We start from the raw sequence: 13944 nt of genomic DNA, 5'->3' as shown, positions 1-13944 counted from the left end.
AGCATTCAATACTATCATCCCCTCAAAACTAATCAATAAGCTTCCAGACCTCCTTGTGCAGCTGGATCCTCGAATTCCTCACTTGCAGACCAAAGTTAGTTCAGATTGGCAAAAACGTCTCCTCTAATCACCATCAGCACAGGTGTAGCAACAAGTTGTATGCTTATCCCCCTACTCTACTTGATTTATACTTATAACTGTGAGGCTAAGCACAGCTCCAATGCCATCTTTAAGTCTGCAGTCATATGCCAAATCAAAGGTGGTGACACATCAACTTGTAGGGGGGAGATTGAAAAATTGGCTGAGTGTGCCTCAACAACCTCTCACTCAATGTCAGCAAGACCAAAGAGCTGATTATTGACTTCAGGAGGAGCAAAGCAGAGGACCACAAGTCAGCCCTCATCAGGGGAACAAAGGTGGAATGGATCAGCAAATTTAAATTCCTTGGCGTTATAACTTCAGAGGATCTGTCATGGGTCCCACACATAAGTCCCATTTGAAGAAACAGGCACAAAAAAAGCCCACCTAACAAGTATCAAGGCAAGAGAGTGCATGCAAAAAAGTCAACTAGCTTCAAATACTAAATTCAGGAAGGAGGCATAAGAGCTTCAAGACCCACACCACCAGGTTCAGGAACAGTTATCACCCCTGAACCATCACACTCTTGATGTCACTCAACTTCACTCACTGTTCCCTCAACCCATGGACTCACTTTCAAGCACTCTTCACCTCATGTTCTTACTGCTTATCTATTATCACTATTACTTTTTTATTTTTGGATTCACACATTGGTTGTTCATCCATCCTGTTGGACATAATCTTTCATTGATACTAATGTGCTTCTTTATACTTACTGTGAATGCCCACAAGAAAATGAATCTCTGGATTGTTTAAGGTGACATGTATGTACTTTGATAATAAATTTACTTTGAACTCCAAGCTTTCTGATTATATTCAGAGATAGCAGAGACTAAAGGATAGCAAAGGAATTCAGGGGGTTTTGGTAGATCAGCTATAATTTTATTGAATACCGGAGTGAGTTGACTGGTTCAAGTAGCCTTCTCCTGCTTCTATTTAGTCCTCATTTCTTCCCAAAGTGCTGTTGTTACATTTTAACTTAATTATCTATTGCAAAGAACAGAAGATAGAGTCTACCATTGTTTATGATGCTGTGAACTTCCTTTCAAATATAATCTGGAAACACTCACCTGTTAAAATCAAACATCTGGCTAAGGTAAGGTTGTGGAGTGTACTGGATTTTTAGCCTCTTTCTTTCCACTTCCCGCCAGCTCTCCTCTGTCCACTTCCGCTTGGTTTGCTTCTCCTCTTGTTTCTTTTCTATGTACTCTGCATATGTCTGGATTCGGTAACTCTCCGCATACCTGCTGGTGTTTACAGCTGCAATGAAGCATAGTGGGAGAATTTGAAGAAACAGGCACCAAATGACTAGCAGACAAGTGTGTGCAAAAAGTCAATTAGCTTTGACCACTGAATTCATGACAGGATGTCAGAATAATTCACAGGACCTGGTTTTACTACTTAAACACATTCTTTTTGCCAGTGCGGAAATGAGATTTGATGCCACAGAACAAACCTTCTTGATTTCTTGTACTTTTATTAATAAAAGTACAAGAAATCTGAATCTGAATCTGTATCTGAAGTTGCATGCATTTTGCATTTGCACCTATTGATATAATTTCTATCCCATTTCTATTGGTGTTGGTTGACTATTGTCACATATACCAAGATAGTGAAAAGCTTGCCTTGCGTACGGTTTATACAGATCAAATTATTACCCAGTGCGTCGAGCTAGAACAAGGTAAAACAATAACAATGCAGAACAATGTGTAAAAGCTACTGAAAAAGTGCGGTAGATTGCAAAGCCAAGAATTCACCTCATCACACCGGAGGTCCATTCAAAAATCTGATGACAGTGGGATAAAGCTGTCCTTGAGCCTGGTGGTATCTGCTTTCAGGTTTTTGTACGTTCTGCCCGATGGGAGAGGGGAGATGAGTGAATATCTGGGGTGGATGGGGTCTTGATTTTGCTGGCTGCTTTATTGAGGCAGCAAGTACAGACAATTGTCCATGGAGGGGAGGCTGGGTGTTGTGATGTGCTGAGCTGTGTCCACTACTTTGCAGTTCTCATGGGATTAGGCAGAGCAGTTCCTATTATTGAGTCCTTCTCCTTTTGCTGCTTCTCTCCCAAATACTTCACTGCCAGAAAATTTGTACGTTAACCCTCCACCATTCTCTTGCTATCATTCAAGTTTCTAATTCTTTGAGTTAACTTGTTGCTTTCCTTTGGGCCCAGCTGATCCTTTTCCTTCCAGAGAGCTCACTGGGACAACTCGGCCCAGCAAGAGAAAGCCATCAACTATCTCATTCTCTGAGCTTCACAGCTCAGCTCATCTGCTGGAGACGATCTATGGTGCTGGCAAGTTCACTTCTCCCACTGTTGACAACAGAGATACTGAAGGTGGTTCAACAATCATTACCTCTTTGGCGTCTGCTTCCAGAATATCTACGGACTTGACCCAAAGCATCAACTCCATTGAACTGCCCAGCCTGAGCAACTCTAATCATTAACCTGCTGTAAATGATTGCAGACTCACCGTAAACTTGGCCCAGTCATACATCAGGGGTGATCCCCTACTTCCCTGAAAACTTGCTGCTTTGTTTATTCCATTACCCAACTCACTGGAATTGCTGAAGTGGCCATCACTCCCTTTCAACTGACTCTCCCCCTTCCCGAACAGCTATTTTCCTTTTAGTTAGAACCTTACACCACTGACTTACTCCCCACCTTACCTCTAATTTCAAAATCTCTTTTCTCACTTCCCCCCCCCCCCCCGAAAAACCCATGTCTCATCAAGATACAACTGATGTTATGCTGAAGTTGTACGAGACATTGACCTAAATGAAGGTTTGAATAAGATTGAAAGCGAACAGAAAAAATTGCTGGGACATGAGGACCTGAGCTACAGGGAAAGGTTGAATAAGTTAGGACTTTGTTTACCAGAGTGTAGGAGAACGAGGGAAGATTTGATAGAGACATATAAAATTATGGAGGCACAGATAGGGCAAATGCAAGCAGGCTTTTCCTACCGAGGTTGGGTGGGACTGCAACTAGAGGTAATAAATGAGAGCGATTCAGAAAATCCAGAGTAACACACACACAGAATGCTGGAGGTGTTACGAAGGTGGAGCAAATCTGATGGGCAAAAGGGTCCCGAATCGCCAATGCCCGCCTCCCTCCTTTTTGAGAATCGCAATATCGCTATTATTTCGGGTCTGAGACCCAGGAAATGAGAGAGAGACACACAGAATACACAACCAGGTGGAACGTCTCCTGACATAAGCGGAACGGAACCACTGATGACTGCCATTGTCTCTTGGAAAAGGAATTGTGTATTGAGTACTGTACTATTCATTGAAGCCCCTCAGGGGACAACCAGAGTGGTCTGGTTGAGGGATTGCATCATCCCAACCTGATTGACATCTGCGACCCCCTGAGTAAGGATAAAAGAGGGGTCTGGGGAACAACCCCTTTAGACGCACCAGGAGAAATGCTAGAAATCCAGTGACAGCGTGTTATAGTGAAGCCGGTGGGAGTTCGTGTGTGTCCTCCCTTGCCTGGGTGGCGGGCTCATCACGGAAGAATGGTTTAGCTAAAGGAGAGGTCACACTTGAACGGCCACGACAATGAGACACCTGACGGATTGAAATCATAAAGGAAGGTTGGCAAAACCCGTAGCAGTAAATGTTCCCATTCTCCTATTTTTCTCTCTCTCCAACAATTGCAGCACAGTGACAAATGGCGGCAGCTTGTTTGAACTGCAGTGAACTTTATATTTCCATCGGACAATTCATTATCCCCTAGACAACAATAGAGCTTTTTTCTTATTGATTATTATTATACCCACACTTTTAGGTTTAGTATTGACGACGTATATTATCTGTATATTTGCACTGATATTATTTTTGTGTATTTTTACTAATACTGTTAAAAATAGTATCATCGGACTTCAACGGACGCCTCTACCTTTGCTGGTAAGTAACCCAGTTATGGGGTTCGTAACAGGGGAAACTCAGCAGGGCAGACAGCATCCACAGAATTACATTCTTTAGCCGGAAGGTGGTGAATTTGTGGAATTCGTTGCCACATGCAGCTGTGGGGGCCAGGTCATTGGGCCAAATGGCCCAATTCTGCTCCTACGTTTTATGGAGAGGAACAGAGTCAGCGTTTTAGGCCGAAACCCTTTATCAGGACTCAGGGTTGTGAGTTAAGGGTGAAAGGCAAAATGTCTAAGGGGAATGTGACGGGGAACTTCTTCACTCAGAGGGTGTTAAGAGTGTGAACAAGCCGCCAATGGAAGTGGTGGATAAGGGTTTAATTTCAATATTTAAGGGAAGTTTGGATAACTAAACGGATGGGAGGAGTAGGGAGGGCAATGGATCCAGGTCGGTGGAACTAGGCTGGATAATGATTTGGCATAAACCAGGTGGGCACCTGTTCCTGTGCTATCTTGCTCTATGACTATTTGCTCTCTTTTCCTTCTACAGCATCTGCAAACACAAATGCTCGGAGCTTAGGAAAGACTTTACAGTGGTGTTGTACCATTGAGGTGATTTCAGCAATCATCTCAACATAGTTTAGCCTTTCAAGTGTTAAATACCCTAGTCCAGTCTCTTCAGAGCGGATAGTAAAAGACCTCCCTCCCCGAGTCACAATGGTCTTATACTTCCGCCAAACTAAATGATAATTGCTGCAAAGACTACTATTGCCAGAAGGAACAAGTTCCAAGACATTTCTTTCCTCTTGGCATTTTCAGACAACATGATATGAGATCAGGAAATCAGCATGACTGCATTAGCACGGTTTCACCATGCAGCATCCTAGACAAGAAAATTCCAAGCATTGGTTCTTTGGACAGATGCCAAATAATGCTCACGTAAGGGAGGAGAGAAACAGAAACATAGAAGTGGACATTGCTCAAGACGCAACACAGCAACAGGTCCTTCAGCACAACTTTGTCCATGCTGACCAAATTGTCTGGCTAGTCTCAAATCTATTTGGAGCTCTGTTTTTTCCCTTAATACATAAAAGAAACTGCAGAAGAGCGATAAAAGACCCCCCTCTCAAAAATATTATACAGCCTTCAAAGATGGAATTACCTTTCAGTGTTCAGAATTCTAAATGCACAATTTTACCCATATGCTTTGACAAACCAGTAGGATTTCAAGAGGCTAACAGCTGTCAAATCACCGAGGTAAAATCAGTGGGGCACTAAAGGCTGGTGAAGATGTAAAATAAGCTCATACTGGGTCCTGGAGACATAGAGGTGGAAAGCTGTAATCAAAGCAGCTTTAGCTATAGTCTACCACTTTAAATTATAATGTCTCTATATAACTGTTGTTCACAAAATTCAAATTGATAAAATCCTGAACAAATTTCAGGATGTACAGAATTCTAAATTATACATACTTCTACCGGTTAAGACCAACTCAATTCCTACTATAGACTTGGTAAAAATTCTTTATAATGAACCTGGATCAATAGAATAATCAACGAGAGTCACTTCATGTCAAAGCTAGTTTTCAGCACATTGTCTTTGATGTATATGCCGAGACACGGTTTGATTGCCAACACTTCAGAAGATGAATAGGCTCATTAGTATATCTTGCCCCATTGTGGCTCAGATGGTTGAGAACACAATATTCCACTTTGGTAGCATTGTGGTCAGCATCACTTACAGCACCAACAATCCATGATCGGGATTCAATTCTACTGCTGTCTGTACATTCTCACGTGGGTTTCCTCTGGGTGCTCTGCTTTCCTCCCACATTCCAAAGACATACAAGTTAGGGTTAGTAAGTTGAGAGCATGCTCCCGCTGGCCCCAGAAGCATGGTGACTCTTCCAGGCTGCCCCAACGCATCCCCAGAATGGATCGGTCATTGATGCAAACAACACATTTCACTGTATGTTTCAATGTACATGTGACAAATAAAATTTATCTTTAAATGCAAGAAACATTTCTCCCTCTGCATGACAAAGCTGCTGAATTTAGACAAGAAAATTATCAAAACAAAACTTATCCGAAGTCACAAAATGTACAAAAGTGAATCTTTAACCAAAAAGCTGCACTATTTCTTAACTGTGGAGGTAATGGATCATTTGAAACTACTGCCCGAAGGAGAGAAAATATAGTATGTAGAAACAGAAGTTTGTAATAATAGGTATGTGCACCACTTACGAACAGTTTCAATGTATTATAATAGTCCAGTGTTGTACAGACGCAATATTAAGTTTTTATTAAAATTTAAAATAAAGAATTACTAATTGAGGCATTAATTCCAGTGCTGTCCCACACTACCAGGTTCAGGAACAGTTATTACACCTCAACCATCAGGCTCCTGAACCAGGTTTGATAACTTCAATCACCACAACACTGAACTGATTCCACAACCTATGTACTCACTTCCAAGGACTCGACAACTCATGTTCTCAATATTATTTATTATAATTATTATCTGTATATTTGCACAATTTGTCATCTTTTGCACATTGGCTGTTTGCCCGTCTTTGCAGTTTTCATTGATTCTATAGATTTTTTTTTGCATCTACTGTGAATGCCTGCAAGAAAATGAATCCCAGGGTTGTATATGGCAACATGTACGCACTTTGATAATTAATTTACCTTGAACTTTGACGTTAACTTTGCATTGTACAAGTTTTGGGAATAATAGCACATCTGTAGATAACTGCAAAGGCAAGGCAGAAAACGTGCTACCTCTGGACAAACTGAAATCCCACAAGCCGTTTACCACAAACCAGTTGTCAATAGTAACTCTACCAAAGCACCATATTTCTACTCGAGATGAGCAGCAAAATAATTTTGCACTTGATCAAAAGAAACATTTACTTCTCTAACTATTTCAAGTACAAACAGAATAAAAAAAATCTTACATTCCCCTAGAGCCACCAAAAATATGTAGAACAGATGTTCAATAACTTCAGGGTAGCAGTGACAATGCTATCTGGATTTGCTCCTACAGAGTTATTATTACATAACAGTTCGTCTCCAACTATGATTTCCCCCATGTTCCTGTAGCTGGTCAATGATTTGTGCATTCATACTTTACCAATTAGGAATATTTCTGGAATGACGACAAGACTGTTCTAACCACACAGAATAAGAGTAGCACATAAATCCAGCTAACCATCAGAATGCTTGTCTTTAGACCCAAAGATCCAACAGCCACATGGAGAGAACAAACGTAATATACCAAATCCAATGTGGAGACTGCCCCAAACCCTATGTAGGACAGATGGGGAGAAAACTTTGTGTGAGACTACATGAATATCAGCTGGCTGTAAGGATCCACGATCCTGTCACTCATCTCAGTACATGAAGACAAAGAAGGGTGCAAGTTCACCTGAAATACTACTAAGATCTTGGCTGAAGCACAAAACAAGAAATCGAAAGAATTCTTAGAAGTTTGGTTCTCAATGGAAGACTCTATTAACAAGCACATTGAACCAGATGCAATTTATGAACTTATGCGCCTGTGGGATTGGGGCCGAGGTGTGAGCCATGGACACCTGAGGAACCAGCGCTCACAACAGCCAATAACCAAGGACATGGGCTGGCGGAGATCACTCAGCTAGTTGTTGGCCGGGACCCAGCAGAGACTAATGGCCAGCACGACAGCCAATCAATCAGAACAATGAGCCAGACCTATATTAATGACAGCACTTGGCAGAAACAACACAATTGTGCACTGATGTCACCTCAACTAGTGATGAAATGTCTGAGACCTAACCTTCAGGCTTGGCAAGCAATCCTAGATAGATTAGCTTTATTTGACGCATGTACATTAAAATATATATAGTGAAATGTGTCATTTGTGTCAACAACTAACACAGTCTGAGGATGCACTGGGAATAGCACCCAAGTGTTGTCATGCCCACAACTTACTAAGCCTAAATCCATATCTCTTTAACGTGTGGGAGAAGACCAGAGCACCAGAGGAAACTCACATGGTCATGGGGAGAAAGTACAAATTCCCTACAGAGAATGGCAAGAATTGAAGCCTGATTGCTGGCACTTAACATTACGCAAACCGCTACACCTTAGTGAGAAATTAAGCTGACCAACTCAACTGTGAAAGGGGAGTTAAAGAGCTCCCAATTTATCTTTGTAACAAACGTGTTAAAAAAAAAGCACAAAGAGCACCAACTTCTTTGACATATTTTGCCATTCTTGCAACAGTATCTTCTCGAGAAATTAAGAAGAAATTTGCAAATGGTGAAAGATTGCTTCTTTGTGTTGGAGAATCCATGAATGATCATCAATCCAAGAATCACACTACGAGAATGCAAGGAGAAAGGCTAGAGGTTGTTCTAAGGTGGCCATTGGAAACTGGAAGATCTTGTGTTTACATATTTCTTAAGAAAAAATATAGACAAAACAATGGAAGATTAAAAAGCAACGCAACAGGAATCAGAACAAAACAGCTGGACTACTCACACAAAATGCAGCACAGACATTGTGAAATGAATAGTCACTTGCCAAGTTACAAGCCTTAAATGGTTTAATCTGCTTTTTCAAATAATAGAGGTCAGGCACCACACAGAATGGGACAGCAGCATGCTTATAGATCGTGTGGGCTACTGTGCTCTTTATACTTAAAAATGTGTACTTTTCATTTATTACCTCTACATTAGAAGTGCAGAGCAGTGCAAACTTGTGATGCCCTCCAGAGTCTCACTCTCCCGAGGTTTTCTTACAAATGTTAAAGATATCTAAAACAAAAATTTCAATTTCTGCTGGATAGGTGCATGGAGATTTTCAGTTTTGTGGAATTCACCCCACAATATATAAGTTAGGCTTTCATTGCAGAATGCCAAGGGTCACAAAGTACGGAATTATGAGGTAACTTTGTAATGGTAATGATTAACAACAATTTTTAAAACAGTGCCTGCTTAAATGAATCAAAATGGAGAAGCCAAAGGTAGGCATCAAAGATAAGAGTTAGGCTGGCACAGCTCAGGGTGGCAGAGTTGAGAGTTCAACTCTAACACTATCTGCAAGAAGTTTGTACATTCTCTCCGTGGCTATGTGAGTTTCCTTCAGATGCTCTGGTTCCCTCCTATAGTTCAAACACATAATGGTTAGTAGGCTAACTGGGCATTGTAAAATTGTCCTGTGATTAGACTAGGGTTAAATAGGTGGGTTGTTGCGTGGTGCGGTTCTTTGAGCCGGAAGGGTCTGTTCCTTGCTGCATCTCTGAAACGAATAAAAGGATGGAGAAGCAGAAGCAACAGTAATTAGGTTCCACAATCTGAAGTATGTTACTTCAAGAAGTTCAACGCCAAATTCAGTGATCACTTTTAAGCCATTATGGGAGCCTCTTCTTCAAGAATCATCACTTTGTCATCATGGAGAGGCTTGTGAGTTCCTGAGATTCTGATAACAATGCCAAATGGGGCTTACTTCCTGGTAAGGTCATCCATGGTGGCACAAGGTCAAGGAGGAGGTGCCAAACAAAGTGATCCAACCAAGACCTCAACAGTGAAGCCGGCAGAAGATGAAACATCACAGTGAAGGCAGAGGAAAGCTGTAGCAGTGAAGGGTCCCCAGCTGTCTTGCATGCCACGCCACTGGAACCTGACCCCAATCTGTCAAGGACCGTGTGGTAACCTCCCGTGCATCAGCCTCTGAAGGTTATATAATGCACAAGCATTTTTTATTAAGGGAATCCACTCTAACATCCCAGATATGTGGATCCTGGATTGGGCTCTACATCCATCTGAGTTGCCAGCAATAGACAACTCCTTAGAAGAACATCATAATCGACTCGAGTGATCGCACATCTATAATGGGTGCCAACAGAATAGTACAAGTAACCAACTTTGAAGAAATCAGACAAGGTTGGAGGGAGATTGAAAATCTGGCTGAATGGTGCCACAACAACTCACTCAATGATGTCAGCAGGACCAAGGAGATGATTACTGACTTCAGGAGGAGGAAATTGGTGGACCATAAACCAGTCCTCATTGGGGGATCAGAAGTGGAGTAGGTCAGCAACTTTAAATTTCTCGGGTGTTATTATTTTAGAGGTCCTGACTTGGGTCCAGCACAGAAGTGCCATTACAAAGAAAGCACAGAGAGCCTCTACTTTCTTAGAAGTTTGTAAAGATTTGGTATGTCATTTAAAATGTTGCCAAAGTTCTATAGATGTGTAGTGGAACATACTGATCGGTTGCATCATAGCCTTGGATGGAAACACCAATGCTCTTGACCAGAAAAGCTACAAAAAGTAGTCCAGACCATCATGGGTAAAACCCTCCCTACCACTGAGCACATCTACACAGAGCATGCTGCAGGAAAGCAGCATCCACCAACAAGGACCTCCACAATCCAAGTCATGCTCTCTTCGCATGCTGCCGTCAGGAAAGTGGTACAAAAGCCGCAGGACTTTTACCTCCAGGGTCAGGAATATGTATTACCCCTCAACCATCAGGCTTCTGAACTAGAGGGGATAACTTCACTTGCCCCTTCACTGAATTGCTCCCACAACCTACAGACTCACTTTCAAAGACTCCATCTCATGTTCTTGATATTTATTGCTTCTTGCATTTGCACATTGACTTTTGCCCAACCTTTTGGGTGTCATCTTTCATTAATTGTGTCGAGTTTCTTGTAGATCCTGTGATTGCGCATAAGAAATTGAATCTCAGGAGTGCATTTGGTGACATATGTATTTAGATAACAAATCAACTTTGAACTTTGAGATAACAGACAAAAACCCTACAAGTAATTGCACTTAAAAGCATGACTCAGTGATGTGCACATGACTCCAAGAAGCCTCAAGAATATCTTTTCAACACACCACACACCAGAACTCCTGCAAAGCAAAAAAAAACCTTTTCCCTCACTGTTACTGCTTATGAGTTAGTAGAAAGGAATGTATGAAGGACTGTTCAGTATCTGACTCAACCACACTTTCAAACACAAATACAAACTCCTGAAGGAAACACTTCTATGATCCTGTCTGAAGCATGTCACGATCACTCCCAGTCTATAAGCAAACAGATGCATTTTGACAATAATTATACTTTCTAATCTGCATTGCAATCTCCTTGATAAAAATAAAAAAGCACTGCAAACTTCTTCAACTCTGCCACGAATGGTCCCAAGCCTGGCTGGGCAGGAGGCTAAAAACCCCATCCTGTTACAATCCCATGCTATAGGAACGCCAAGCAAAGCTCCAAGGACCTCATCCCCGGGAGAGGAAGGATATGTTGAAGACAGGCTACTGCTGGGGTCAACTTGAAAGACCTGCACAGGACAGAGGGCTCTGGTTGATGGCCTATGCCCAGCAGGGGTGATGGGCTTAGTAAGTAAACTTCTTGCTTCAGTTATGACTACCCACTTAAGACTCCTGCCAAACATTTCCTGGCAGATTTAGGAAAAATGATTCCAATCAACCTCATAATGACTTCCAAATGAAAAATATAAGTCAAGCTCAGAACCAACACACCAATAAATATGCCTTAATATCATGAGAGTGAGTAAAAAACAAATTTGATGACTTAGTAAAATGAATCTGATTTCTTCATATTTTCAACCCGTTTTCAACTTCTATGTGTTTACATGTTGAAAACAGATCAATCTATAATCTGTTAATATTTATAGCCTGTTAATAAGAAAACTATCACTTATTTAAAGCTTTTAATTCTTATACCAATGTGCATGTAGTAATTGCACATTGTTAAAAATTTTTTAAGCATTTTAAGTAATTTCTTTCATATTAACACCAACAAACTGCTGGAAGAAACTAGCAGTCAGACAGTGTCAATGGAAGGAAATAAACATTTGACGTTTTGGACTGAGACCCGTTATCAGGACTGGACGGGAATGGGAAAGAAGCCAGAAAAAGGTGGTGGGGGGGGAGGGGATGGAGTACAAGCCGGAAGGTGATAGGTCAAGCTAGTGGAAGGTAGGTAGGGTGGGGGTGAGAGGATGAAGAGAGAAGCTAGGACATCACTTTGTGCCAGGTACACCATTGTATGCAGCTCAAAACAAAACTAAAGTACTGGTAGCAAATTTTCACAAATACAACAGGAACTTCAACTATTTCACAAGTTGAACCGTTTTCTTCTTTATAATCCTAATATTCAACTTACGTTTCCACTTGAATTTGTAAGTGAAGATATACATAAAACTTTTTTACAGCTCGTGATGTAAAGCTTTACAATACTTCAACTGTGAGCAAAATTATATTTAAATCAAAAGAGACAATCCACTCAGTGATTCGGCTACCTAAACACAGATTGACTGCCCAGATGAAAAGATGGCAAAACTACCATTACGGATACAAATCCAAATCACAGCAATCGTCTAATAGTCATTCTGCACTTGAATAGAACACTGTTAAAGAGGACAGATGCATGCTGTGTGGCAGATGATGACTCAGCTCTTGTGGCAAGAAACTCTCAGAACAATGTCTGCAGCCCAAGGCAGACTCCCCAATAGCTACATTATCACACCTGTCCAGCCATCTGTTTAGGCCGGAGTGATTCATTGATCCCTGGGGTATGTTCAAGTCAGAATTGAAGCCTCTCCTTGCTGATTAAACCTAGCAATTGCATACAGACATTCTGAGCTTCAGTAGCTCTCCGGCAACTCAGTTATAGGGCTCAACTGTTTTTGGAGTTGGTTCTGCACATTTGCCGTTTAACTACCAGCGAAACCACTGTTAACTCTGCCGTGGATGGTTGGAGGCCCAGTTGTGAAAAGAAGAGGATTGGGCATGGAGCTGGCAACCCCATCATGTAAAAAAAAGCACTACTTGAGAAATGCAACAGAAGCTGCCTGGGAGAGGAAGGGTCTTCAAAGATGGGCCACACCTGGGGGCAACTTGAAAGATTGTCCCAGGACAGAGGACACTGGCCAGTAGGGACAACGGGCTTAAGAAGAAATCACTGTTGATATTGAAGTATTTAAAGAGGAAAGTAAGTGGTGGATAAACAAATGGCCTCCAACCCACCAAGTTCAAGTTTGTCATTCAATCATTTACATATATACAGCTGAACACCTCTGGGGCCAAGGTGCAAAACAAACCACATACAGTCAAGCACACACGTAGTTACAAAATAACATAAACAAAAATCCCAAAGTTCTGAAGATTGACAGGTTGACAAAGTGTGAGGATCTTCTCACAACATTAAGTTCCAGAATGCTTACCAACATGGTGGCTTAACCCCCTGAACAAGTTAAAATGCACACAATTGGCCCAATCACACAGGCACTCCAAGGTCATTTAACCTTGCCGTTTAGAAACACAGAAAAACTACAGCACAATGCAGGCCCTTTGGCCCACAATGCTGTGTTGAACATGTACTTCCTTTAGAAATTACCTAAGGTTACCCATAGCCCTCTATTTTTCCAAGCTCCATGTACCTACCCAGGAGTTTCTTAAAAGACCCTATTGTATCCGCCTCCACCACTCACCGGGAGCCCATTCCACACACTCACCACTCTCTGCGTAAAAAACATACCCCTGACAACTCCTCTGTACCTACTTCCAAGCACCTTAAAACTGTGCCCTCTTGTGTTAACCACTTTAGCTCCGGGAAAAAGCCTCTGACTCTCCACAGTCAATGCCTCTCATCACCTTATACACCTCTATCAGGTCACCCCCTCATCCTCCATCTCTCCAAGAAGAAAAGGCCGAGTTCACTCAACCTATCCTCATAAGGCATGCTCCCCAATCCAGGCAACATCCTTGTAAATCTCCTCTGCACACTTTCTATAGTTTCCACATCCTTCCTGTAGTGAGGTGACCAGAACTGAGCACAGTACTCCAAGTGGTGTCTGACCAGGGTCCTACATAGCTATAACATTTTTTTTAAAGAGTACAGTGGACTCCA

At 41.8% G+C, this 13944-nt stretch overlaps 1 protein-coding gene across 3 annotated transcripts in view; it reads right to left on the bottom strand.

The window, feature by feature from the left end:
* Positions 1–13944, bottom strand: part of parn (poly(A)-specific ribonuclease (deadenylation nuclease)) — a 167848-nt gene that overhangs the window by 40788 nt on the left and 113116 nt on the right. For all 3 annotated transcript variants that reach the window (XM_059979084.1, XM_059979085.1, XM_059979086.1), the window contains exon 22: positions 1209–1398. In XM_059979084.1, the coding sequence (XP_059835067.1) occupies positions 1209–1398 (190 nt within the window). The remainder of the gene's footprint in view (positions 1–1208; positions 1399–13944) is intronic.

This window comes from Hypanus sabinus, chromosome 9, assembly GCF_030144855.1.
Source record: "Hypanus sabinus isolate sHypSab1 chromosome 9, sHypSab1.hap1, whole genome shotgun sequence".
Taxonomy (NCBI): domain Eukaryota; kingdom Metazoa; phylum Chordata; class Chondrichthyes; order Myliobatiformes; family Dasyatidae; genus Hypanus; species Hypanus sabinus.
The sequence above is the reverse complement of the archived record's forward strand: the minus strand, read 5'-3'. Positions and strand labels throughout refer to the sequence as shown.